Source organism: Myodes glareolus, chromosome 6, assembly GCF_982192425.1.
Source record: "Myodes glareolus chromosome 6, mMyoGla1.1, whole genome shotgun sequence".
NCBI classification, from domain to species: domain Eukaryota; kingdom Metazoa; phylum Chordata; class Mammalia; order Rodentia; family Cricetidae; genus Myodes; species Myodes glareolus.
Window position 1 is genome coordinate 40,638,635 of NC_142031.1, and position 27,174 is coordinate 40,665,808.

The 27,174-nt window shown below is 40.6% G+C and overlaps 1 protein-coding gene across 1 annotated transcript; it reads right to left on the minus strand.

Moving 5' to 3' along the window:
• Window positions 1-9,340: 9,340 nt before the first annotated feature.
• Window positions 9,341-26,014, minus strand: LOC125398931 (lysine-rich coiled-coil protein 1). Its single transcript, XM_085690712.2, has 2 exons — window positions 25,855-26,014; window positions 9,341-10,685 (listed from the first exon to the last, which is right to left on the minus strand). The coding sequence occupies exon 2, from the start codon at window positions 10,661-10,663 to the stop codon at window positions 9,893-9,895; it is 771 nt and encodes a 256-aa protein (XP_085546838.2). The 5' UTR covers window positions 10,664-10,685; window positions 25,855-26,014; the 3' UTR covers window positions 9,341-9,892.
• Between the last annotated feature and the right edge of the window lie 1,160 nt (window positions 26,015-27,174).

The window sequence follows — 27,174 nt, forward strand, 5'->3', positions numbered from 1 at the left end:
AGTGCTGGGATAGAAGGCGAGCGCCTCCACTGCCCAGCTGAGTTCCTCTGTCTTCCAGGAAGTTACTCCTAGCCCAGGTGTCTGGTCTCTTGCTGCTGTTCTGCAGGGCAGTTCCCCCTTTAAAACTCCCACATGTGTGCTCTCCGCCCATCCCTTTCCTTTCTGAGATAATCCTATGTGAATTTTTCAGATTATCCTGTTTTTGTTTCTTTTTTTTTTTTTTTTTTAAATGCTGGTCAGATGGTGGTGGCACTCACCTTTAATCCCATCACTAGGGAAGCAGAGGCAGACATGTCTCTGAGTTTGAGGCCAGCCTAGTCTACAGATGAGTTCAAGAACAGTCAGGGTCACACAGAGAAACCTTATCTCAAAAATAATCCCCCCCCCAAGAAAAAACTGAATTCAGGTAATAAACACAAGTTACAAAAGAGGATATAAGCGTAGTTGTTTTTCTAGTTCTAACTCTGCTGTGATTTTGTTGTTGTTGTTTTTGTTTTTGTTGTAAATAAGTATATAAAAATATATTTGAAGCCGGGCAATGGTGGCGCACGTCTTTAATCCCAGCACAAGAGGCAGAGGCAGGCGGATCTCTGTGAGTTTGAGACCAGCCTGGTCTACAAGAGCTAGTTCCAGGATAGACTCCAAAGCTACAGAGGAACCCTGTCTCGAAAAACCATAAACCAAAACAACAAAAAAAGAGAAATAAAACAATTTTAAAAATATATTTGATAGTGAAGTGTAAAATCCAGTGTGAAGCTCCACAGCTTCTGTTCAAAATGTCTACTTCAACTGGGTGGTGGTGGCACACACCTTTAATCCCAGCACTTGGGAGGCAGAGGCAGATGGATTTCTGTGAGTTTGAGGCCAGTCTGGCATACAAAAGCTAGTTCCAGGACAATTAGGGTTGTTATACAGAGAAATCCTGTCTCTAAAAACCAAAAAATTAAATAAATAAATAAAATGTCTACTCCAATTGCATATAAGTTCATTGAGTTGTATAGTGTTTGTGTCTGGTTAATTTTGGTGTGCGTTTTTTCAACTGCTTTTATAATAAAGTTTCAGAAATCAAAAATAAAATTGAAAGTATAACCTCTTTGTTTATTTGTGTGAGAATGAGAGTGCATACGAACCATAATATGCTATGAAGTCAGGGATCTTGCAGGGGTCACGTCTCTCCTTCCACCACGTGGGTCCTTGGGCCACATGCTTTTATTGACTGAGCCATTTTCCCCACAACTGGTTTCTAAAACAGGTCTTATTCTGAAGTCTGAGATGGTCTAGAACTCACTATGAAGCTGACCTGAGTATTGTGACAGTGCTCCTGCCTCAAACTTCCTAAATAACAGTATGGAGACAACTCTCAGACTCCAGTGCATTCCTATCCCCACCCCCATCCACAGCCATTCTGAACAAAGTTAGATGGAATCTCATTGTCACTTTGATTTGTGTTTCCCTGATGGCTAAAGATATTGAATATTTTTAATACATATTATTGTCTGTTTTCTCAAATAGTTTGCCTATTGGTTAAACTGTTTATTGTTAACAATCTTATTTGAGAACAGTTTTACTTTGTAGTCCAGGATAGCCCTCAGATACCTAATCTTACTGTCTTAGCCTTATAAGTACTGAAACTATAGGCATGTGCCACATTGTTATGGTTTAAATAAAATGTTGCCTGTCCCCAAGTGGCTTCAGGCAGTGGGCAGCAGGTTCTGAGAGCAGCCAGTCCCAGGCAGGGATGGGTGTAGTTCCCCAAGTGGCTGCAGTGGGCCACAAGGGGCAGCTAGTCCCAGGCATGGAGCCGCGTGGAGGATGAGAGACCTCAATGAGGCAACCAGTCCCATGAGGAGAGACAGATGGATGGACATGCCACAAGACCATGCCGTAGGTCTCCAAAGGTGGCTGGTCCTAGGCAGGGAGCCATGTGGGGTGCGGGGAGGGGGAAGGCAGAGACATGGATAGGCATGCCAGGCAGAGCGATGTTGAATATTTATTTAGTGGGTTATGGAGGGGAAAAGAGGAAAAGAACAGAGAGAGAGAGAGAGAAGCAGAAAGAGAGAAAGAAAGAGAGAGAAACAGAGAGGGGGAAGGGGAGAAGTGGAGAGAAGGGAGAGACAGAAGCTGCCTCTTTGAGAGATGAAAAGGGAAGGGACTAAGGCTGGAGGCTGAAGATCAGCTTTCCTTTGCAGCAGGGGAGGGAGTGGCGTGACCTCTCTCTTAAAGGGACAGGACAGACCATTCCAACCATGATTTAGAATTCTTTACTATTCTGGCCATTTGATCTCTGGGGGATAAAGAACTGGAAAAGATTTTCTTGTTCTGGAGGTTTTGTCTTTATGGATGGCTTCCTTCTTTATACAGATTCTTTAAATTTTGATATAGTCCTCTGCCAGTTCTAGCTTTTATTTCCTAAACTAGAGAAGGCTTATCTGGAAATCCCTTCTTCCACTTGAAGTGTTTCCCTTGTTTTACCCTAATACGTTCAAAGTCTCAGATCTTACATTAAGGACTGGATCTAGTTTGAGTTTTTTCAACAGAATGCAAAAAAAAGAATGTAATTTCTACCTTTTTATACAGATACGCGTTTTTAACCAGCACCATGTGTTAAGGAGGCTGTGTTTTCTTCAATATGTGGTTTTGGCAACTTTATAGAAATCAGATGGCTATAGATGCATAGGTGTATTTCTGGATACTCTAGCTGTTCTATTGGGCTCTGCTTCCATCTCTGTGGCAGTAGTATGCGATTTTTGTTACCATGGCTCTGCATAAAATGAAGTACTGTGATGCCTCAGCATTGCATTTTTTTTATTTTTTGAAAACAAAGTTTGTCTACACAGTCCTGGCTGTCCTGGAATTCATTCTGTAGATGAGACTGGCCTTGAACTTGTATAGAGGTCTGTCTATCTCTGCCTCCTATGTACTGAGATTAAAGACGTGTGTTACCAGGCCTGACAGCTTTGTATTTTTGTCTCAGACTCCTTTGACCATCAGGGTCTTTTGTGCACATGTGTAATTTTTAGGATTGTCTTTTTTAGGTCTGTGAAGAATCCCGTTGACTTTAGTAGGGACTGTACTCAATTGTAGACCTTTCATCAGAATTGTCATTTCATAAAACTAATTCTCCCAATTTATGAACACACAAGGCCTTTCCACTGTCTAGTTTCTTAATTACAAATGTCTTAGTTATGTGTATGTGTCTGTGCATGTGAGAGTGCATGTCTGCGGAGGGCAGAGGCATCTGGACCCCCTTAAGCACTTATGGGAGATTGTGAGTTGCCCTGGATGGGAGCTGGGAACTGAACTCAGGTCCTCTTCAAGTGCAGTATAGACACATTTTAACTACTGAGTCAACTCTTTAGTTTCTTTCAATTTCTTTCTTCAATGTTTTATCATTGTATTAAAATTAATTTTTACATTTGTATATGTGCATGTGTGTGTTCTAGTGTACATGTGAAGGTCAGAGGGCAACTTGTGGAAGTCTGTCTTCTTCCTTATGGGTCCAGAGGATCAAACTCGGGTTGCTAGGCATAGTGTCAAGTGCTTTTCCCTACTAGGCCATATCACCAGCCCTATTTTACAATTTGTATAGTAAAGGTCTTTTACTTCCTTGAAATTTATTCCTACTTTTTTTTTGAGACAGGGTTTCTCTGTAACTTTGGAGCCTGTCCTGGAACTAGCTCTTGTAGAGCAGGCTGGTCTTAAACTCAGAGATCCACCTGTCTCTGCCTCCTGAGTACTGGGGTTAAAGGTGTGTACCACCACTGCCTGACTAAAATTTATTCCTATTTTTAAAGAATATGTTGAATAGGATTATTTTCCTGCCTTCTTTCTTAGTGTGCTCACTATTGATGTATTAAAAAGCAGGACTTATTTTTGAATAGTTTCACTTTTAAAAAATAATTTAATGTGCATTGGTGTTTTGATGTTTTGTGTACATGTACGTCTGTGTGAGAGCATAGGGTCCCTAGAACTGAAATAACAGACAGCTGTGAGCTACCATGTGGGTGCTGCAAAATGAACCCGAGTACTCTGGAAGAGCAGCCAGTGCTCTTAATCACTAGGCCATCTCTCCAGCCCCATTTCTCTTTGAGATGACATGCTCTTGTTGTGCATTCTAGGTTTGACTTGAATGCACAATCCTCCTACCTTAGCTTTTTCCAGGTACTAAGATTATGCATACACCATCACACCTAACAACTATTTGTTACTTTTTTTTTGCGATGTCTCATGTAGCCAGGCTGGTCTATGTACTATGTATCCAAAGCTGACATTGGTCTCCTGATCCTTCTGCCTTTATTCCCCAGGTGATCGAATTGCATTTACAATCATACCTACCTAACCCCTTGGTCTTCATGATTCACACACTCTGACTCACCCTAGAGCCATGCTCCAGGAAACAGAGAAACTTCAAAATTTCGACCCTTCTGCTTCTACCTCCCAAGTTTTAAGGTTAGCACTATTATGCCCAGACAATCACGGAATTTTTTTTATTACTGATTCTATTTCTGTGCTGTATTATGCTTATTAATTTGTATATTGAACATCCTTGCACTTCTAAAATAAAACCAACTTGATTATGATGTATCTTTAAAATATACTGTTAAATTTTATTTGCAATTATTTATTATTATTTTTTGTATTTATGTTTATCAGCAACACTGCTTTATAGCTTTTTTTAAAAGTTGTTTTTAGTTTTTTTTCGAAACAGGGTTTCTCTGTAGCTTTGGTGCCTGTCCTGGAACTAGCTCTTGTAGACTAGGCTGACCTCAAATTCACAGAGATCTGCCTGCCTCTACCTCCCGAGTGCTGGGATTAAAGGTGGGCACCACCACCGCCCAGCTTCTATAGTTTTTTTTCTTTTTTTCAGTCAGGGTCTCTCTACATAGCCATGAGTGTTCCAGAACTCACTTCATAGACCAGACTGGTCTTGAGATCACAGAGATCTACCAGACTCTACCTACTGAGTACTGGGATCAAAGACAAGCACCACCAGACCTATAACATTCTTTTTGCGTGTATCGTTTATTATATTTTGGTAGGTATAATACAGTACAGACATAATTTTGTCTCCCTACTGTTATTCTTTTGGTCTGGTCCCTTTAAGGGGCAAGCCACGCCCACTCCCAGCCACTTCTGACCTCTCCCTCGCCATCTTAACCCTCCCTTCTATTCCCCCTCTTGGCGTGTGCACACGTGTTTTTCCCCCCTCTCTCTTTTTCTATCTCTGCCTTTCTTTCTCTCCCTCTTCTTTAAGTAATAAATGTTCATCTTTATGTTTAGCCTTACGTCTATTTACTATGTCCTGTAAGTCTTTTATCCGCCACCTGGTCACTGGCCCGCCTGACTTTCCGGCCATATGGCTGGTACCAGCCTGTCCGGGATGCGCTCCCGCCAGCTCTGCCACTCGCTGCGGGGAACCTGCACTGCTCTAGCCATCTCTGCCTGGACTAGCGGCTGCGGACATGCTAGCATTATATTTTTAAAGAACAAAACCAACAATAAAAGCTTAGAACCAGATGGATCCAGTTAAATTTCACCAGGCATTTGAAGAGTCACTATGAATGCTTCTCCAACTATTCTGTGAAACAGAGAGGAAAGAAACTCCCCCCAAATTAATTCCACAAACCAATACTAAACCTGACGAAACCTGATAAAGCCACATTTTCAGCTGGGCATGGTGAAGCATGCCTGCAATTCTAGCATTTGGGAAGTGGAGGCAGATGATAAGGTGTTTAAGCTCTTTAGCGATGTAGGCAACCTGAAGTACCTGAGACCCTTTACTATCTTCTATGTTGTTTTTTAAAAAATTCTTTATCACCTATCTCTACCTTCTATCTATCATCTACCTGTCTATCTACCTACCTATCTATCTATCTATCTATCTATCTATCTATCTATCTATCTATCTATCTATCTATCTATCTCTACCTACCTACCTACCTACCTACCTACCTACCTACCTACCTACCTACCTACCTACCATGTATAGAGTCAGAAAAGATATAAGGGCAACCTATAAAGATTCTGATAGGTGTATGTGTCCATTCCATTTGTGCTGTCATTACTTCTATCTACACTAAGGATATGTCTGGTGTGGGCCTTCACATTATGCTTGTTTGGGACTGGGTCATCAGCTGCAGGCTTTTGTCTTATTATTTTGTGAATGAATGTTTTGCCTGTGCACCACTTGTGTTACTGGTACCTGCAGAGATCAGAAGAGGACGTTGGATCCCCTAGGACTAGAGTTACAGGATGTTGTGAGTTACTATGTGGGTGCTGGAAATTGAACTCAGGTCCTCTTCAAAAATAAGTACTCTTAACTGCTGAGCCATCTCTCCAGCCTGTCTTCCATACTCTTTAAGTTGAAGGATTCACCAATGTGGGACTTGGTTGTAGCAGTCTATAACCTGCTCTGTATTTCTCTCCAGGTGAAATGAGGTAATTTTTGTCCCCAGAAGGGCTATATTTACTTCTGGAAACTTTAAGTCTGTATTCAGGTTCCCAAGTGGGGGCAGCAGGCAGTGGGCCATGAAATCACAGCAGGTTACAAAGGCAGCTGGTCCCAGGCAGGTAGCTGTGAGGCAGTTGAGTGACAGACCTATTAGGCATGCCATGCAGAGAAAGTGGGTATTTAGTGGGTTATGAAGGGAAAGGCGGGAAGGGGAAAATGGAGAAGAGCAGAGAGAGAAGCAGGGTGGGGGGAGAAGGGAGAGAGGCAGTAGCTGCCTCTTTGGGAGAGACAGAAAGGAGGGAAGGGGCTCAGGCTGGAAGTGGAAGAAAGTGCCTAGGTGGGAGAAGGAGGGAGTGGGTCAGACTTGTCTTCTAAAGGGACAGAAAAGACCATTACACCAGTGGCCCTCAGTTTGTGGATCTAGATGTGGCATTACACAAACTGGTGATGTATCCCTGGAATGCCTCAGAGTGCAAGAAGTAATCAAACCAACTTCTTTAATGGAGGGGATTATGGGAGCCAAGCCTGCTACGAGATAATCTTTATGTACACTATGAAGGTGTGTCGCTGCACCTTCTAATTGGTTTAATAAAGAGCTGAACAGCCAGTAGCTAAGCAGGAGAGGATAGGTAAGGCTTCTGAAAAGAGATAGGAACTCTGGGAAGAGAGGCAGAATTTGCCAGTGAGATAGGGAAATCAGATGTACAGTATGGAAGACAGGTAATGAATCCCATGGCTGAACATAGATGAATATAAATGGGTTAATTGAAGTTATAAGAGCTATTTGGGAACAGGCCTAAGCTAAGGCCAAACTCTCATAATTAATAAGTCTCCATGTCATCATTTGGGAGCTAACAGCCCAAAAATGTCTGACTATACAAGTCCTTTGCCAACTCTGGGTCTTAGGCTATCAGACCTAGCCCATGTGAAACCAGTGACCAGTCTTGATTCCAGTCACAGGAACATTGATGACCTTGTCCCTTGTTCACCTCTTTCCTCCCCCCCCCCAACCTGAATTCCCCAGTTATCTATCTATAGTTGGCCCTCAGGGACCTTCTCCCACCTGTGGAGGCCCAAAGAAGTCAAAGGTCTGAGAGTTTTTGGGATTTGTTTCTAGTTCATTCAAGGTTATTGTGTTTCTAACTCAAAGGACCTACCTAGCTGCAAATCAGAGAGTTCTACTTTCTCAAAGCTATTGTCAACATGGGTGGCTAGTTGCCAGACCTTGTGCTCCTGAAATAGGGAAGTAGTTGGTTCCTACCTAAAACAAAAGTCTAAAGATCCATCTAAGTTCCAGTTCCCTTTATGGAAATAACTTGAGATTCCACTCAAACAAAAGTCTAAAGATCCATCTAAGTTCCAGTTCCCTTTATGGAAATAACTTGAGATTCCACTCAGGGAGTGGTTTAACTACAGAGTCTAGGGTGTGAGTGTGATAAATGTAACCCATGGCTTTCAATTTGTATATTAATGCAGTCTTTTGTTTTACTCCTACCTTTTAGGGTCAGGGGTATATTAAGCTGTTGAAAAATTAAAATTCCCTCCCGATATTACCCTATATGCTTCTGTATTTTATTATTTTTACTAGTGTCTTTGTATTCTTTACTATATTTCTAAATTTCCATGTCTCTACTCTGGTGAAAGCTATTTTTTTGTTGAGGCTGCCCCTTCTCTGACATCCACCATCACTTCAGCAATGTATCTATAGGGACCTTGAATTGGGATTACTCATTATTTTCTGATCCTCAGAGCAGTCAGCCTGGATGAAGTACTTCTGATGCACACTTCTCAAGACAGTAACTAGCACTCTGAGGTTTTGCTGGGTGGATGTAATGGATTTCTTCTCCAAAGCTGGCTTGTCTAGAGGACAATTTCAGGCTAATCCTCCTGATAGATTTAGAATGTTCTAAGAATCATTTTTCCCTCTGCAGTTAGAACTGTGACTTGATGTTACTGTGAGAGGCTGGTATTCTCTGGCTTACTTCACACTTGTGGCCTTCAGTTCTCCTTCTTCCCTGACTTGGGGAGTAGGGACAACTAAAGTGTAAATTGCTTTGTACTTCTTTGCATTTCTCTGTGGTATTTAGGCTTCTTCTCTTTTGTTTCGCAGACTTCTTCCTGTCGTCTTCATTGCTGAGTCTTCTCACTTGTAGAGCTGGATATTACTATCTTGGCCTTTGAATTTTTTTTTTTTTTGCATGATACTTAAGATATCTTCTTAATTTGACCAGGATTTCCCCACCTCTGTTACTTTGGTTCAAAGCTTCTTTGTAGTGGAGGCTGTCCTACACATGTAGGATATTTGACAGCAGTGTCAATGAAGGCTTAGCTTCAATCAGTTTTGCATACTTTAATGCGTTCCAATAGCGAATAGGGTTGGAGAGAAAGGGACATATTAGGACAAAAGGCTTCTGTCCAAATTTTCTTTTAAATTGTGCTGGCCAAAGTGGCTTCCTCAATATGACAAATACCACATATTTATAGTCTTCTCTTGCTCACTATCTATGATTTAATTAAAATGTTTTAAAGGAGCTGTACTTTATAGTTAGGATTGATTAATGTTCAGTTGTATGATGCTAATTGTTGAACTTGAGTCATTTCGAAGAAATCACAGAACCTTGGTGTCTTAGTATTTGTACAGCATTGTCAAGAATGGAATAACATATTCTTTTTGATAAATTCTTCTCATTAGTTTCAATTATTTGGAAAAATTATGGTAGGCCACGGATTTTTACTATAAAATATGAGTAAGCCTGATACAGTAGGTAAGAAATTTTTACAATTTTAGTGTGGCCTACCTCCAAAATCTTTCCTCTTTATTATAGTGTGGTTACTGCTTTTCCCCTTTCAAAAGAAATCACTAGAACAGAACACTGACACAAAACAACATTCAGAAGTTAAAATACTTTATTATAAACATTTTCAGAATATAAACTAATTTTGTATGAAGACTCTCAAACTTTTAAAACTATATGTAAGATAAGATTATTATAATGTATTTCACTTTCCAACCCAGGAAATACACTGCAAGTTAGATCTAAAAAAGAATATCTAAATTGCTTCATAGAGAAAGTCAGTGAGCATAAAAATATGTGACTCAAAACTAAAACCCAACCAAGAAACAGATTCCACAGTCTGTTAATCCTTCAATTTTAAATAAATGATCTCCCAAGGGAAAATAATTCCACTACCACAGCAATTTGGTGAATAAAGCAGAGTCACTCTGGGAAATTCTATCATATGTAAGAAAAATTAATAGAGCTTTTAGAAATAGAAAAGTAATCTCCATGTTGGAAAACAAGCATAGTAAATTCTTCATGTTCACTCCATTAGAAGCTGAGACTTCTGTCCACACATGAAAGTGACATGAACAAGAATGTATATAACCAAGCTCTTCAGATGTTCTTTCAGTTGAGCCTCAGGAGAAGTGACTAAGGAGCTTCAAAATCCAAGGATAGACTGGTCCCAGAGCATCTCCTCCTCTGTCCTTTCTTCACCTTGTTCCTTTTTCTCCTTTTTACGCTTACGGTCCTCTTTCTTAGAGGATACATCTCGGCTTTTTCTTTCTTTTCGATTCTTAAGTTTTTCTGTACTGTCCTGCACAGCTTCTGTTTCTGTCTTTGTTTTTTTTCTTTGTACGCTCCTCTGTTTGTTTAAATCCATTTCCTCTGAACTCCTTTTCCTCTCATGTCTGGACCATTCTTCCTCCTTTTCTCTGCTCTCTTCCAGATGTCTTTTCCTCTTCTGGTGCATTTGTCTATGACTGGCTTGAGGGTCAATGGTACTGTGTCCTGAGTAGAGGTGCTTGTGAACTACAGACTCCACGCTATACGAACCACAATTGTATTCTTGATGACTAAGGTTCAAGGGGACTGGTTTTTCTGAGAAGCCATCCCTGGTGAACTGACAGTAGCTCAGAGAGTCTAATCCCAGATTTCCATGAGCTGGTAACCACTGGGGTAAATGATCTTCTGTCTGGGAACTACTGCATGATCTTGGGTAGTTATGGTTGGTTCCAGATGGGAGTCTTTGATCAAACATCCTATATCTGGGTCTGGAATCAAACTCTTCTCTGTACTCACAGCTTTCCAAATAGTCCCCTCTCATCCTTCTGAAACACGTCTTTGGCTCTAAGCCTCTGGCTTTCTGTACTTTAATATAATCTTCAAGTTCATCTTGAAAAGAGTCATATGACTTATTTGAATGCTTCATTAGGTTGACAAAAAGGGATTCTCTGTAGAAAAGATGGGAAAAAAAACTAGATTATTTTCTTCTGAAAAATTCATTGTTCTTAGAAAGGTTAAAATAACAAAATACCAAATTAAAACCTACTTCAACAGTGCTAAGTGTTTTGAAAATATCTATCAAAGAGTAGTATCATGATAGTCAAATATCTCACAAACCACTCACAAATAACTTTACTATTCTTCTACACTGAAAGAAAAAGTATAGAAAAGAGCTGACACACGGGATGCTTTCATTGAACCAAAAATGTAACACTACAGGGATGTGTGAAGTGGCCTGATCTAAATGTTAGATAATTTCTAAAGCTGTGATGACTTTGTTTCATGTATTGTTTTCTAAGTAACAGAACCACAATGAAGAAACTTAATCTTTAGAATCCTGTTTGCTTAAATAAACATATATACTTACCTGACTACAGTACTCTAAGGCTTACTAATGAACATTTGTGATTTAGGAATGATGGAAATGATAAATTCAGCTACAAGATAAGAACTACACTTAGGGATAGGGTGTGAGGGAGGATGAACAGAATAGAGTTCTATGGCATCTGTATAGCACTTGGATTCCCCTCTATTACTTCTGACTGGTACAAAGGCATTCTAGAATGCCTTTTGGTTTGTTCTCTCCAAGAGTATAAGTACGAGGAGGAAACAGAGGAGGAAGTGGAGATGGCTACAATAAGGACAAAACTCATGAGAAACATTTCAGAAGAAACTCACACATAACAGAATTTTTGATTTTTTTCTTTTCTTTTCTTGTTTTTTTTTTAAATACTTTATTATATATACAACATTCTGCCTCCATGTATGCCTGCAGGCCAGAAGAGGGCACCAGATCTCATTACAGATGGTTGTGAGCTACCATGTGCTTGCTGGGAATTGAACTCAGGTCCTCTGGAAGAACAGTCAGTGCTCTTAACCACTAAGCCATTTCTCCAGCCCTGATTTTTTTCTTGATAGGAGGAAACAGCAACTATTTCTTATTCTCTTTCTATTTTCCCTATAAAACTAGGAGGGAGCAAGTAAAACCCCATGTACAATTGAATATTTCTTTCCTTTTAAAAAGTACAGTCCAACAATGTACTCCAGAGTCACAACTGACCAGTGATTATTCTAAAAATGGGAAAATGGTCTAACTAAAACCTATTTTGGTGAATTAGATAAATTAGGTGCCATTTTAGTTTGAGAAGCATAAAAACTCTGACTAGGATAGTAACAATAAACATGATGAGACAAGGACATAATATTTTGATACTTCAGAAGAGTAGATATACAAAGAGTCAACAAACACAGGAAAAGATGCTGCAGATCATTAGATATAAAATAAATGCCAATTAAAACCACAGTGAGGGATCGCAACACATTCACTGGAATGACTGAAAGACTGACAGTGTTTGGTGAGAAGGTGGAACAACTACAATTATGACCTCTCTGGCAGGAATGGTAAAGGGTACAATCATTCAGGAAACAGTTCAGCAGATTCTTCTTTTTTTTCTTTCTGGTTTTTCAATACAGGGTTTCACTGTGTAGCCCCATCTGTCCTGGAACTAGCTCTTCTAGACCAGGCTGACCTCCAACTCGGAGCTCTCTCTGCCTCTGCCACCCAAGTGCTGGGATTAAAGGTGTACACCACTAGCTTTTTGTTTTAATTCAGCAGCTTCTTAACCAAGTAAGTTACATACACACTTATGTAATGACCTAGTTTTACCATTCAGAGACATTCACCCCAAAGAGAAGGATGTCTATATAAGACTTAAACTTGAGTGCACATAGTAATTTTATTTTTAATGGCCTCAGAAAGGAAAAACAGAAACAAAAAACCAAAAACACCCAAATGTAAACCAGTAAGTAAATGGGGAAAGCAATTGATGGTCTAACTACCTAATGAAAGAAACATTATCAGTGATAAAAGTAGAAACAGCCCCAACATTCACCCACTGACAACTGGACAAAGTGGATGAACCTTGGAGAGACACTATGCCAAGTAAAACAACCTAGTCCCTAAAGATCTCAGATGGCACACATGTGAGTGAAACCCTACCATTATCAGGTTGAGAACTTGATGGTGAAATTTGATCATATTCAACCATTAACGGTGTCAGTTTTTCAGCATGAATGCTCCATAAAATGAAGTTTACAACAACCAGGGAGCTAAATCATGGAGCAGAGATTACATCTATTTTTGTCTAACACTCAACTCCCATTCATCTGAAACCAAGCACGATTTTGCCACAAAGATTAAACATTTATATCCACACAACCAACATATATCGATCTCCAAAGTTCATCTTTACTGTTTTGCTGTCAATCTGAAACTATTTTTACAGTTATTTATTGTGTGTGCATGCATGTGTGTACATGTGTAGAGGTCAAAGAACAACATGCATGAATCAATCACTGTTTTGCAGTCAATATGAAACTATTTTTACAGTTGCGTGTGTGTTTGTGTGCATGTGTGTGTGCATGTATAGAAGTCAAAGGACAACTTCCATGAATCAATCACTTCTCCCTACCCTGTTGGTTCTGGGAATCAAACTCAGATTGTCAGGCTCCAGAGGCACTGTACCACCTTGCCAGCCACAAAAAACTCATTTTTGTTTCTTTGTTTCATTTTTGAGACAGGGTCTCTCTCTCTCTCTACATAGCCCTGTTAGTCCTGAAACTTACTCTGTGGACCAGGCTGGCCTCAAATTCACAAAGATTCCCCTGTCTCTGCCTCCCAAGTGCTGGGATTAAATATCTGGAGAATATTTCTTTTTTAAACTCTGAAAAATACATTTTGATAAAGAATGCATCGTACCTAATATTATCCTTCTTGTCCTCCATTTTGGTTTCTCCAGAATTACTTAGCCCTGTAGGAACTCCTCTCTTCAGTATACTTAATCCCCTAGGGACCTCTTCATGCTGACCCAGTGTCTACCTAGTTCTTTGCTACCACCTACCTATTTCAGCATTCCTTCTAGTCCATTTCTTTATGACACCCACCAGCTTGCAGAACCACTCTCTACTAGGGACCCCACAGTGGCCACACTAGGCTGGGATCTCAGATCAGTGCATTTCTCTGATCATTACTCTCATCAGAGAAACTTCTTGCTTTCAAAGTAGATGAGAATCAACACAGAGAGCCATGTGTGGACAATGTGTGGAGAATGACAGATTTTGAAGAACTCAGTCCTAAACAGGATGTCTTCATTAAACTCCTATCGTTAAGGTTCAGGTATCAATGTGGAACAGAATACAAAAAGAATTTAAGAGTCAGAGGTGATGGATGACTCCAAGAAAACTCCTTGGAGACAACAGCAGGATAATGCACATATGAATTTAGATTGCGGCAGCATATACAAGATCTGCATAGGTTCAAGACAGATGGGAGTCTCAGCACTGAAAAGGGAAAGTGGACACAAAGTTCAAGCCATGTCTAGAATATACACAAAGTCTGGATTATGTATATTATTGTGTTTTCTTTAAAATTTTTGACTGTGAAAGGGCTAAGTACAGAGAGATATTTCATTGTATGGGCTGCTAAGCTAGATCAACATATATGTTTTAAAGGTATCTAAACTTCAAAATTTGGGTCTAAGGATTTGTTGCTTTGGAAGAGATTCTTCTTTTGTTTCCCCAGAAGGCATGAACCTGTGGATTCCTTCCAGACTAATGTGGTTTGATGGACCAAGAGCCCCTGAAAGGTCACCATGAATAACCCCCGCAAGTTACTTTGTCCAGCAAAAAGCAAAAGCAATTTGAAAAGAACTATGCCCAAATTCCCAAATATTGTTTATAAATGTTTGTTTACATTTAAAGGGGGGGTATGCTATAGAGAAGAATACTTTGCATTGGTATGGATCTTGGTTTATTGATGCAAATTTAGGTCAATTTTGTTATATGTATATATCTGCTCTTGATTAAGGTATTGTGTTTGTGTAGTTCATGTAAAAATGTAAGCATAATTAAGAAATACAAGTTAATAGATAGCCATCTATAATAGTCAAGCTTGTAGTCATGTTAGATTTTCTAGATATATAGAGATATATTTCAGTCAGATAATCTTCAATACTTTCAAAGATCTACAGAACATGTCATTTAAATAACTTAGGACTTTCCATGACAATGAGACATATCTGCTTCAGGCATCACCAATCTACTTCAAGAGGAAGATGGGCATTGAAGAGGCTACTTATGAAGTTGGTTAGCCATTTGGGCAAGAAACTGCTCTTGCCTGAATTGTTTGACTAAACTTGCAGGACTCACAGAAAAATGACTGCTGAAGCTGCCTAAAGAAGGTGAGACAGTCCTTCGGGGTTCCTGCTTCATGAAAGAGTCTGCCAAATATCTTGCAGGACAAAGAAGAAAGTGACTGACAAATTGTCAATACAGGCAGAACTGCCTTTGAAATCTGTTTCATTGAAAAGTCTGCTGGATACTATGGGCCTGTAGGCTGAAGATGGTTGCTGCAATGTTACAGAAGAACTTTGGGTGAGCATCCAGGCAGCGAGATGTCTCTGTCAATTCTAGAGTTTTGGAAGTTGCTTACAATGCAGTTCCTGTTAACTTAGGCAATATTATATCCTTCTATGGTCTTTGATGAAGTTGAAAAATAGTTATAATTATAGTTTTTCTTAGTTATGATAAAAGATAGATATAAATATTGTAACTGTAATTATTGCTTGATACCTGTCTTGTTATATGTAATTTTACTATGTTAAAGATAAAACCTTCCTTTTTATTTAAACAGAAAAGGGGAAATGATGTGGGAAGTCCTTCTATGTGGTGCTTTTATTGGTTAATGAATAAATGTGTTTTGGTCAGTGGCTTAGCAGAACAGCACAAGGCAGGAGTTCAAAGCAGATAGAGAAGGAAAGAGCAGGTGGACTCAGGGAGAAGCCATGTAGCAGCCCTCAGGAGACAAAGGCACCAAAACCTTGCCAGTAAGCCACAGCCACGTGGTAATACACAGATTAATAGAAATGAGTTAATTTAAGATATAAGAGTAAGCAAGAAATATGATTAAGCTATTGGTCAAACATTATTGCAATTAATACAGATTTCCATGTGATTATTTTGAGAGTCTGAGTGGCTGGGAAACAAACAAGCAGCCTCCCTCAACAGTTCCACCCCTAAAAAGCTATTTATTTTATTTTTTAAAATTTACTTATTATGTATACAGTGTTCTGCTGGCATGTGTACCTATACCCCAGAAGAGGACACCAGATCTCATTATAGATGGTTGTGAGCTACCATGTGGCTGCTGGGAATTGAACTCAGGACCTCTGGAAGAACAGTCAGTGCTCTTAACCACTAAGCCATCTCTCCAGCCTCCTAAAAAGCTATTTAAATTGATACCTGCTTGGAAAGGGAAAATTAGTCTTCTCCAATGGAGTGTCACTAGGTATATCAACTACACTCCAGGGCAGGGCAGTTTCCAGATCCAGAAGTACTTACTTGGTCAATACAAAAAAGTCCATTTTTTTTTTTTGTGTGTCTTACTTGCTTCTCCCTCCCTTTCTCTCTGCGTGTGCGCGCACGTGTGTATGTGTGTGTGTGTGTGTGAGAGAGAGAGAGAGAGAGAGCGAGAGAGAGCGAGAGAGAGCGAGAGAGAGAGAACATAAAGTTGACAGGAAGGTAGGGAAGATCTGGAAGAGGTTAGGGGAGGGGAAGAACATGGCCAAATATAGAGTACTAAACATTTTAAATGCATTACCACAATGGTGAGATGGCTTAGTAGATAACAGTACTTGCCACCAAGCTTAAGAATCTGAGTTTGGTAATTCATTTGGTAGGAGAGAATTGGGACTGATTCCTGTTGAGTTCAATTCTCTCTAACCTCCACATAGTCACACCTCCCCACATTATGATATTGGCTCAGTTGTATGTTTGTCACAGAACTACAAAGACCCAAGAGTTCAGACCCCAAGAACGTATGCAAAGGCAAGTACATTAGCATATGCCCATAATTTATGAACTCAAAATTGTATTACTATATTGAGAGTTTTAACTCACTCAGAATGTCTAGCATTAAGAAAACAACAATAAATTCTATCAAGGACTTTGGGGGGTATGCATTGCTGGTAGAAATATAAAACTGACCAGACATTATGGAAATGTGTATGAAGGCTCTAAAAAAATCAAAACAAAATCAAAAACCCAAAAAAAAAAATTAGAACCACTGTATAACCCAGCTTTCCCACTTCTGAGTCTAAACCTCTACGACTCAAGTCAACAGCACTATTCACAATGATTAGGTTACAGAATCAAGTTACCCATCAACAGATAGACAAGTAAAGAAAATGCGATATATACTGCACAACAGAATGTTATACAACCATAAAGAAGAATGAAATGCTGTTTGCTAGAAAATGGATGCACACTAGATATCATCGTATTAAGTGAAATAAGCTAGGCTCCTGGGCAAATATAGTTTCTTATTCATAGATCCTAGAGAGTACATTTAAAGGCACACATACACAATCTTTTTAAGAATATACATTTTCTGTCCATTATTAGGCAAAATACAGCCATATGAATAATAACTTCAGGTTTAAAAAAAAGCTCAAGTGCTATATGGGGCTACAAGACATAGCCCTTCGGCTGCTGGAATGATGCCATGGTTAGGTTGTAGTCATCACAGAACATGCGGAAGTGAGCCGGTGACTCTATGAAGATGTCCTAACAGCCTTGCACTGTCTACCTCCAAACTCTTGTAAGAGAGGATCTAACAGGAAATAATTTCGGAATGAGTTTAAAACTGTCCACATAGTAGTAACTAAAATGTTGTTACAGGAAAAACCAAGAAATTAACATTTATGAGTACAATCATAAATGATTTTTCTTGAACTTACATTTATCTACATTGAATATTAACTTTCAATCTTATAAAAACTAATTTAGAATTTTAAACAAGGCACAAAGAATTAACAAAAGTTAAAAGAATTAAAAACATTTTCAACACAATTCAAATGTTAACAATAATAACACTGATTACCTGATATTTATCTATAGAATTATAAAAAACACAGTTGGATGCCTGTTTTTACTTAATTCTCACAAATATGGCAAATGGCATTTTGCAGGCTTAAGAAACAGAGTCAAAGTGACTCACCCAACAATTAATGGCAAAATTGAGACCTGAATCCAAGTCCCCTCAACCCAAAGCCAAGAAATAACTATAATCTTTAATAACTTTATTCTCAACCACATATGAACTAGGATGTGGTTTCTGACAAGACTACCAATGGATAAAACCAGATGAGGTGGTTGGCAAGATGGTTCAGTAAAGGGCAGTTATGGTCAAGCACAGTCACCTATTATCTGTTCCCTGGGAACAAGAAAGGTGAAAACTAACTCCAAGTTGTCCCTGACCTCCCCTCAATGCTGTGGCAGGTATTCACCTACAAACAAAATAATGTGTGTATGTGGGAACCACTTAGATGAGGTCTTTAAAAACAGCACAACTGACTTTCGTTTAATTAAAATAATGGACCTAGTACTCTTGCATCCAAAATAACAAGTTAGAGAGACCAAATGTATCCAGGTCTCTGAACGTTAAGAAGCCAGCATAAGAAAAGACTATTATACACAGACAGTAGTGTTTAATGGCAACTCCTTCCCGGGACCATTATACAGACAAGATACAGAATAGAAGCCACACCATATAAAGGAGAACACTGGACAGGGACTCAGACTTCGTGGACAGCAGTGGTTCTCAACCTTCCTAATGCTTCGATCCTTTAATACAGTTCCTCATGGTGACCCCCAACATAAAATTATTTTCTTTGCTACTTCTTAACCATAATTTAGCTACTGTTGTAAATCATAATGTAAATTTATCTGTGATTTCTGATGGTCCTAGGTTACCCTGGGGGTCGTTTGAACCCCCAAAAGGATCTTGACCCACAGGTTGAGAACTACTGATGTACAGGCATAGCCCACCTATGACTGGCTGAGTCACAACTCACTGGGTTAGTATCTTCTGATGGTCCTAGGTTGCCTTGGGGGTCGTTTGAACCCCCAAAAGGATCTTGACCCACAGGTTGAGAACTACTGATGTACAGGCATAGTCCACCTATGACTGGCTGAGAGTCACAACTCACTGGGTCAGTATCTTCATCTATGACAGAGAGGCAAGCCCCACTAAACAGTTCACAGCTCTCACTTCCTGTGATTTGAAGCCTCTATTTCAAAGGCTGTCAAAGGTAAGACTTGTCTCTCATCTTTACTGCAGTGGAAATCACTGAGGTGGATACAGCAGAAGAGGTGTGTGTGAGTGTGTGTGGGGGGTAAGCTTCAGTTAGAAAGACCTGAGTTAAAACTCTAATTATCTAAATAGGTCAGCAGATTATTTCTTTTCTGGGTCAGTGTCTTCATCCATTGAAAGAACAATAACAGGGCTGGAGAGATGGCTCAGTGGTTAAGAGCACTGCCTACTCCTTCAGAAGTCCTGAGTTCAATTCTCAGCAACCACATGATGGCTCACAATCATCTGTAATGAGATCTGGTGCCCTCTTCTATCTGATGCTCTCTTCATGCTGGCATACATGAAGATAGAGCACTCATATGTATAAATAAATATTTTTAAAAAAGAACAATAACATCTACCATGGAGGGTTCTTAAAAGGATTAAGTAAAAATGGCACAGATGAGGTTTATCTGCTACTTTTAAAAGCTTCCAAAAAGATCTCTTTCTTTCTAACCTATCTCAAATGAAAAATCTTTGCTTGTTCAAATAACAGCACCACTCCACAGATGTCTTTTTTAAAATCCTGTCTACATTCATTCCTGGTATCTACAGAGAAAATAATGGAAGGCAAAAACACTGGAGGAAGCTGTGTTTTCAATCTTCAGTTAGCAATATCATTTCATATATCATCTCAAATTTTAATTTCCCAACTGCTTACATGGTTATAGTAAAGCTTTTTGCTCATGTCAGTTTTAACATGAAAACATGAAGCAAGCCTAATTTTTAATATGGTAATTTTCTTTCAAACCTTAAAAAATTACATTTGTTTATTGTGTCTGCGTGTGTTGGGTACACAGGCCAGAGCAGATGTGTGGAAGACAGGGTATAACTAATTGGAGTTATAACTAAGTGGAGTTGGTTCTTTTTCCTTCCACCAGATGGGTTCCAATGATTGAACTCAGGTCCTCAGACTTAAGAGGTGCAAATCTTTATTCACTGAGTCATCTCTCAGAACTCATGGCCTCAAAGTTGCAATCCTCCTTGCATCAGCTGTAATTATAGATGTGTGCTATCCCACCTGGATTTAACATTCTCCTGTGGTTCAGGAAATATCACTCTAAATGTGAAGTCCTTGGACACCAATGACTAGGCCCCAGGGAAGCGTTCTGGGGCACAATACTGAAATATGGACTAAGAGATTGAACCTGGGCACTTTTGGTAGCAAATAACCTCAAGAAATGAAGTCAGTTTTATGAGTCACTGATTCTAACCTAGGTAAGCCCTCCATACACCAGTGTTCCAAATTTTTTGATTCAATTATTGGTTAAAAAAAACCCCAAAAACCAAAACCATGTTTATAGAAAGGGAGAAGACTTATTTTCCTTGTCATCATTCCCTAAACAATACAGTCTAACAACTATTTACATAACATTCACACTGCACTGGGTCACTGAGAGTTTCAAGTAATCTAGAGATGCCTCAAGTATAAAGGAGAATGTATAAAGGCTATATACAACTACACTAATTCAGACTTGAACATTTTTATATTTTGTTACAAGAGGTAGAGGTTATGGAATCAATTCCCTGAAGATAATTAAATATGACTGTATACCACTAATGTTCTAAGAAAATCACAGGGAGGAACCACAAACTATCTTCATCTGTGGCAGGCAACCCCTATAGTCGGTATAAATATTATCATATAAATTTCATCAAAATGCAAGATCATACAAACTCCTCAAAGCTAGTTATGTTGTATACTAACTTTTAGGACTTGGGATAACTATTTCTTCTTCATAATAAAACTTGCCTCACTATATTTACATGGTCTACAGTTCAATCTAAAGCACCTAACAGTTGAAATTTAGTTTACAGATGCTTACTAGTTTATGAGCAGGACTTTGCTACAGTTTGGAAATGTATCCCCAAAGCCCATGATGGAAACTTTATCCCCAGTACAGTGTTAGATAAAGGCTAATGGGAAGTATTTAGGTCATGGGGTTATCACCTTAAGATTGGATTAAAGCCAGTTTTAAGAGCTTGAAGTTGCAAGTTTGATTTTCCCCACACATATACTCCTGCCTTCCTCCATGAAGGTAGCTTTCACCAGAGGCTGTCTGGTATATTAAAACAGAAATCACCATCCTCTAAAACTGACAAATCTTTTTAAATAAAATAGTGTGGTATTCGGTTATATCAACATAAGACAGACTGAAGACAAATGACAAATGCCAATTACTTAGCACCAAAATTGCACTTTATATGCAAGCATTTATTTTTGGTGTTTGAGACACAGTCTCATCACTTAGCCCTTGAGAACATGTAACTATTCAGGACAGGCTAGCTTTAAACTTGAGAACTTCCTATCTTTGCCTCCTGAGTACTAGGATTATGGGTTATATGCCAAAATGCCTGCCTTTTATGTAGCTACTTAAATTGGAAAAGTGGCGTTATGAAGAAATGTCCATGGTGTATTAAAAATGTACATACTTCTGTTTTTTTGTTGCTGTTCTTTTTGCTTTTTGAAACAGCATTTCTCTTTGTAGCTTTGGAGCCTGTCCTGGAACTCACTCTGTAGTTCACGCTGGCCTCGAACTCAGAGACCCATCTGCTTCTGCCTCCCGAGTGTGTCCTGCTACCTGCATCTGAGAAAAGCCCTGAATGGTATTTGCTGGGAGGAAACTCATCTTTAAAGTAGCCTTTTAAGATGTCCTGGGCCAAAGATTACTAATAGTAAACATGGCACATATCTAGGAGACATAGCACCCTGAAGAATGTCATAAAAGCTATATAATTCCCTAGGGTACATGGATTTATTCTCAACCTACCATGTGAAATGACCCAGTGAATCTCACTTAGAAACTACCCATTATTTTGATCCAGAGATAGAAGTTTGAAACAAGGTCTGAAACATCTTTCACTTTCCAGACCTTACTTTATTTCATTTGGGTTTCTAGATGAACTTATCATTGAATAATCACACATTCTTAATTCTGTATAATACTGCTGACTCATGGAAGTCTGATTTGGTTCAGTCTTATATGTTAGTTGTATTTTATTGAAAATAACTGGGAAAGCATACCTTGAATGGGGTTTGTTACATGTATCTGTACTATAGTTTTAACTTTTGCAAAAATGAAAAACTCTGTATTTATGCTGGTTATATTCAAACTAAGATTGACTTTGGCACCAGTATGTAGATTTAAAAGGTTAGCTTTAAAATGTGTGCTCAAAGAACTGTTAAGTCAGATACATTAGAAAGAACTTGAATATACTGTCTTGCAATTATAGTTGTTTAAAATTATATAGTTTAGCTACATTTGGCTTTAAAGTCAGTAAGGTAAAAAGGTTAAATAATGTAGTTTCTACAACTTCCCTTGACTCCAAATTAGTGCACACAAACTGATCATAATGATACTGACTCTTCTTAGGACAGGATCGTACTGTGTTCAGGTCAGCCCCAAACTCCTGAACTCGTGAGTCTATTCATCAACTTCCTGCTAAAAAGTTTTACTAGTCCTATTTTGAAAGTAAGCATGGAGCTGTAATGACTGGAAGCAGAATTCTTTTGTAATTTCTGGAGTGCCTTCCACCATGGCCTTAAACACAGACACATACACAATTCCAAGCATCACCTTACTTTTTTGTCTTCCAGCAAAACTGGAAATTAGAGGTTTGTTTTAATAACTATTCAAATATTTTCTTCTAAAACAGGGTCTCACAGTGCAGTCCAGGCCAGCCTTGGACTCCTGAGCCTCCAGTCTCAGTCTTTGAACACTGGAATTACAGGCATGCCCAGTTCAACTTTTTTAGGGGGTGGTAGGAGGACAGGACAATCTCTCTATGTAGACCAGACGGGCCCAAAACTCAAGAAATCTGTTTGAACACTCCTGTCTCTCAACTGTTGAGATTAAAAGTGTGAAACACCATACCTGGCTCTAACCTACCTTTTATAACTATCAAAAATAAAATATATCGAGTCCTAAACCAGGAAGGGTGATACATTCCTATAATCTCAACACTAGCAAGGTAAGAGGATTGGGAAGGAGTTTCGAAGGCAGTTACCTTTAACAGTGACTAGGCAACTTTTTAAATTTTTCTATCTTTTTTTTCCTCAAATCTTACTGATTTTGATCTTAACTGAGAGATTTTTTTGAATGTCATCAAATGGCCATTAAGAGTCCTAACTTCCATGTTCTATGATTACTGTCCCAGTACACAGCCACACCATGGAAGAAATACAATCAAGACTGCTAAAAAAAAGCAAAACTGTAAATCTAATCTACACAGGCCTTCAGAGTTTGGTTAGTGTAGGGTTCCTCAACCTTAACAATACTGATGTTCTAGTAGAATAATGGTTGTATATGTGGGGGCTGTCTCGTGTGTTAGAATGTTTGTGGCATCTCTGTCCTATACCAAATAGATTACCTATAGCATTTGCTTACCATGTTCTTCTGTCCAGTGGCAACAAGCAACAATGTCTCTAGACATTGTCAAATGAATGAATGATAGGGAGCTTGGGACAGATACATTATTGGTTGAGAACCACTGGGCTAGTCCAATTCAAGTACCCCACTCAGTAGATGATCTCACCTAAAACCATAAAGTACAGGACTTTTCTAGGGTCATATACTTGCAGAGAAACTAGCAATAAAACTTATTCTTGGTGAAGACTCCTATCTCACTAAGTCTCTCTTTCTCTCTCTCTTTTTTAAAACCACCTATAAATATACTATAAATGGTATAGAGGTTACTGCTAAACGGATTATCACTTAGTCTTTTGCACATATTAGAATCACTGAAAAGTGAAAGTGATGTGGAAACTGGTGGGAAAGTTGTTTTTCCATGAAGAGTTGATTCTAAATCATCCTGTGATCTGAACTTAGAGTTAAAAAGAACTGCAGCACTGACGCCAATATGCCCAGACATATTGGTGACAGGCAGGTCATTTTAAAGGCAAAATAAATAAATAAACAAATAAATAATTTGGGGCCAGGTGGTGGTGGCGCAGGCCTTTAATCGCAGTACTCAGGAGGCAGAGGTAGACAGACCTCTTGCCTGGGAGTTCAAGGCCAGCCTGGTGTACAAAGTGAATTCCAGGACAGCCAGAGCTACATACAGAGAAACACTGTCTTGAAAAACAAAAACAAAGAAAAATCTCAGGATATTCTAGACTGAGTGAAGATACTTTCTTGTAACAAATTTCCAGTAACATTGGTACTGAATGTAAGTGTTCATAAAAATGTTTTAATGATACTACTATTTTACTTCTGTGTCATTTTCCCAGAGTGAATTGTGTAAAAAAAAAAAGGGAGGGGCATAAAATACTGATAACAGCCAAAAAGTGGTGTTGCATGCCTTTAATCCCAGCACTTGGGAGGGTGAGGCAGGTGGATCTCTGTGAGTTTGAGGCCAGCCTGGTCTACAAGACAAGAGCTAGTTCCAGGACAGGCACCAAAGCTAGAGAAACCTTGTCTCAAAAAAAAAAAAAAAAAAAAACCAACCTAGAAAATAGTCTCTAAATTACCCTGCAATATTCTGGCTTCTGTTATCTTTCATGTTGAAGACAAGAAACAATAGAAGGCAACACAGTAAGTACTAAAAATGTTCTGTTTCTGGGTGTTTTACTGAAATCTTATGCAGTGGGAGACCAAGTGCCACGATATAAAATTATTCCCAAAACTGCTTTAAAGAGTTCTTTCACAGGCACAAGTTGTCTGTAGTGCCTGTTGGGATAGCCAACAGATTTCTGTATTTTGGTAAGTGTGTTGCTGAGACTATCAAAACTCTCCAGATCTCTATCCATATAAAACTTATACTTAACCACGATTTCCCGCGGTCCCTAGTAGTTACAAAGCTCTGGCTGTCAAGTTCCCTGTTTATTTTAGCCCTCACCGGATGACTCTTTGTGTTTGTGGTGCTCAGGGCCTCAGGTATGTTAGACCTGAGTTCTACCTTCTACCCATAGTAGAGATTACTCATTTAAAGTTATTTATTTTAAGATGCGTACAATTCGACCTCCCTACCCTTTCCTTCCCTGAGGTAGCGTCTCACACCATGCAGCTTCGGCTGGCCAGGAACATTATGTTGCTCAGGATGGCCTTTGCCTCTTCCACTGCTGCGGATTAAAGGCGTGCAGCACCACACCCAAAGGCTCTTTCCTGTCATTTTAAGCTTATTTCTCACAACTCAGCAGTGTCTTTCAAAACAAAACTCACTTCTCTGAGGTGTAATTAGGACGGCAGAGGCTCCTTCCCTGTGTCTGTGGGTGGATAGGCGCCCGACTTCCCTAAGTCCCAGATGGCAGAAGCAGTGACTAAGCCTTTGCAGTCAGTCTGTCTACTTCAGCCTTCTCTCCTTACCCAGTCTCTTTTTAAAAGGCCCAAGTCAGCTGAGAACACAGCTCGGCTCGGCCACTGGGCAGCAGACTGGTTCTCCCCACCCTCACGCTGGTCCGTACACACTAAAGCTCGAACCGTGTCAGGGTACGTTGGTGCGTCTTCTTAAACTCGTCTTCCAGGGGCTCGGAAGCCTAGGAAAGTTTCTGGGTGATCCCCTCCACCTCACCTCGCCACTTCCTTGAGCAAACGTCCGACCTGGAAGCTCCCACGCTCCCTTCCGGAGGCCCCTACTTCCCTACCACCTGTCCCTAAGTGGCCTGCCGTGAAGTGTCCTCTCCGCAGCCACCGACCCGAGGCTGCCCTCGGGGACGGGGAGTCGCCTGAAGGCGGGGCGTCCTCACGGACCCCCACTGCCCTCGGCCGGGCCGCCTCTTCTCCGGGCCCCCTCGGACCTCGGCTTGTTCGCCGGGCGGCGGCGTCTCTCGGCCATGGCGCGGCGGGTGCCAAGGGGTCCCGAGGAGAGAGGCGCTCCGAGGGCCGCCGGGCCGCGCCCGGGTCGTCGGCCATGTCGCAGGCGGGGCCCCCGCTCCCGCGGGAGTGGAGGGCTGAAGCTCGGGCCGCCCCCGCCGCCGGGCGGGAACTCACCTTCTCTGAGGCAGGGGCGAGCGTCTACAACTACTGTCCCCCTCCCCGCCAACAACGCCGGCTGGGGGTCAGAGGCTGCGGTGGAGGTGGCGGAGAGGCAGGAACACCGCTGCCGCCGCCGCCGCCTCCGCCGCAGAGCAGGCGGGGTGGGGGGGAGGAGGCGGAGACCTAACTTCCTGAGGGGAAGTCGCCGCCACCACCCGCGGCTGACTGGACGACGCCGGCGCCATGGCGGCGGGGCGCGCGTGTACGCGCGTGCGCAGTAGGGGGCCCGGCGCGCCGGCCACTTTTTAGCCCCGCCCTCCATGTCCGCCCCGCCCCGCCCCTTCCCGCCATTTCGGACTAACCGGCCCTCGGCGTCCTTCCTTCTAGCCGTCGGAGGAAAGAAACCGAGTGACACGGCCAAAGTGTGTCAGGAAGCGTTTGGATCCTTCGGCAACGAACCTAAAAAACGCACACAATCCCTGCTCATGATACATTGCCAACATAGCTCGTAAATTCCTTCTTCCCCTCTCAGGTTATGTTATGTATGTACACAGTACTCTTCAATGCACGCCCGGTATGATCATCTGATTATATCCAGTCTCCCGCCCCTAGATCATTCCGTTTGTATGCTCTTTCCTAAATATCACACACATAACATACACGCTCCCATCACATAGAGACATCTCACACAAACACCGCTAAAGTATGTTTAGTTTTTTTTTTTTTACATTTTAATTATTTTGTATGGTATGGGGTGAAGTTGGGGCTTTTTTTTTTTTATGCCGTATGAACCCCAGTGGTCGTGCTCAGTCCTGGGGCTTGGCAACAATCTTCTTTACATAAAGAACTATCTCTGTGTTAGGCTAGTCCCAAACCAGTGACTGAAGGGTTAATCACCTAAAAGCCTCAGGTGGACTGAGCAGCTCAGAGTTGACTGAGGAAGTTTCCTGATAAGGCGATCCACAGCCACCGATACCACTTCCTGACTGCAGGGGAACTGACCTGAAGTGGAATCTTCCATCCCCAAAGCTCCTGCTTTCAGCTACAAACCCCGGGGCCCCACCACAGGCACCACGTGCTCTTGGTCTCACTCCCCTGAGAGCCTGCAGCCCTCCTTGTAGATTAAAGAGCAGTTCTATTTCTGAAGATGCCTCTCTTCCCCTCATTCCCAGTCGCCAGGTCAATCCCCCTATCTCTCTCAAAGACTGGAATTACAAGGGTGAGTCAAAGCTCCCCTGGTATTTTTTTTTTTTTTTAAAGACTGTGTTTCACTTATAGACTGGTCTGAAAAACAGGATCCTTCTGCCTCAGACTCCCAAGTGCTGGAACTATGAG

Excerpts from the sequence above, each read along its gene's own strand:
- LOC125398931 (XM_085690712.2), bottom strand. The coding sequence starts at position 10,663 with ATGAAGCATTCAAATAAGTCATATGACTCTTTTCAAGATGAACTTGAA.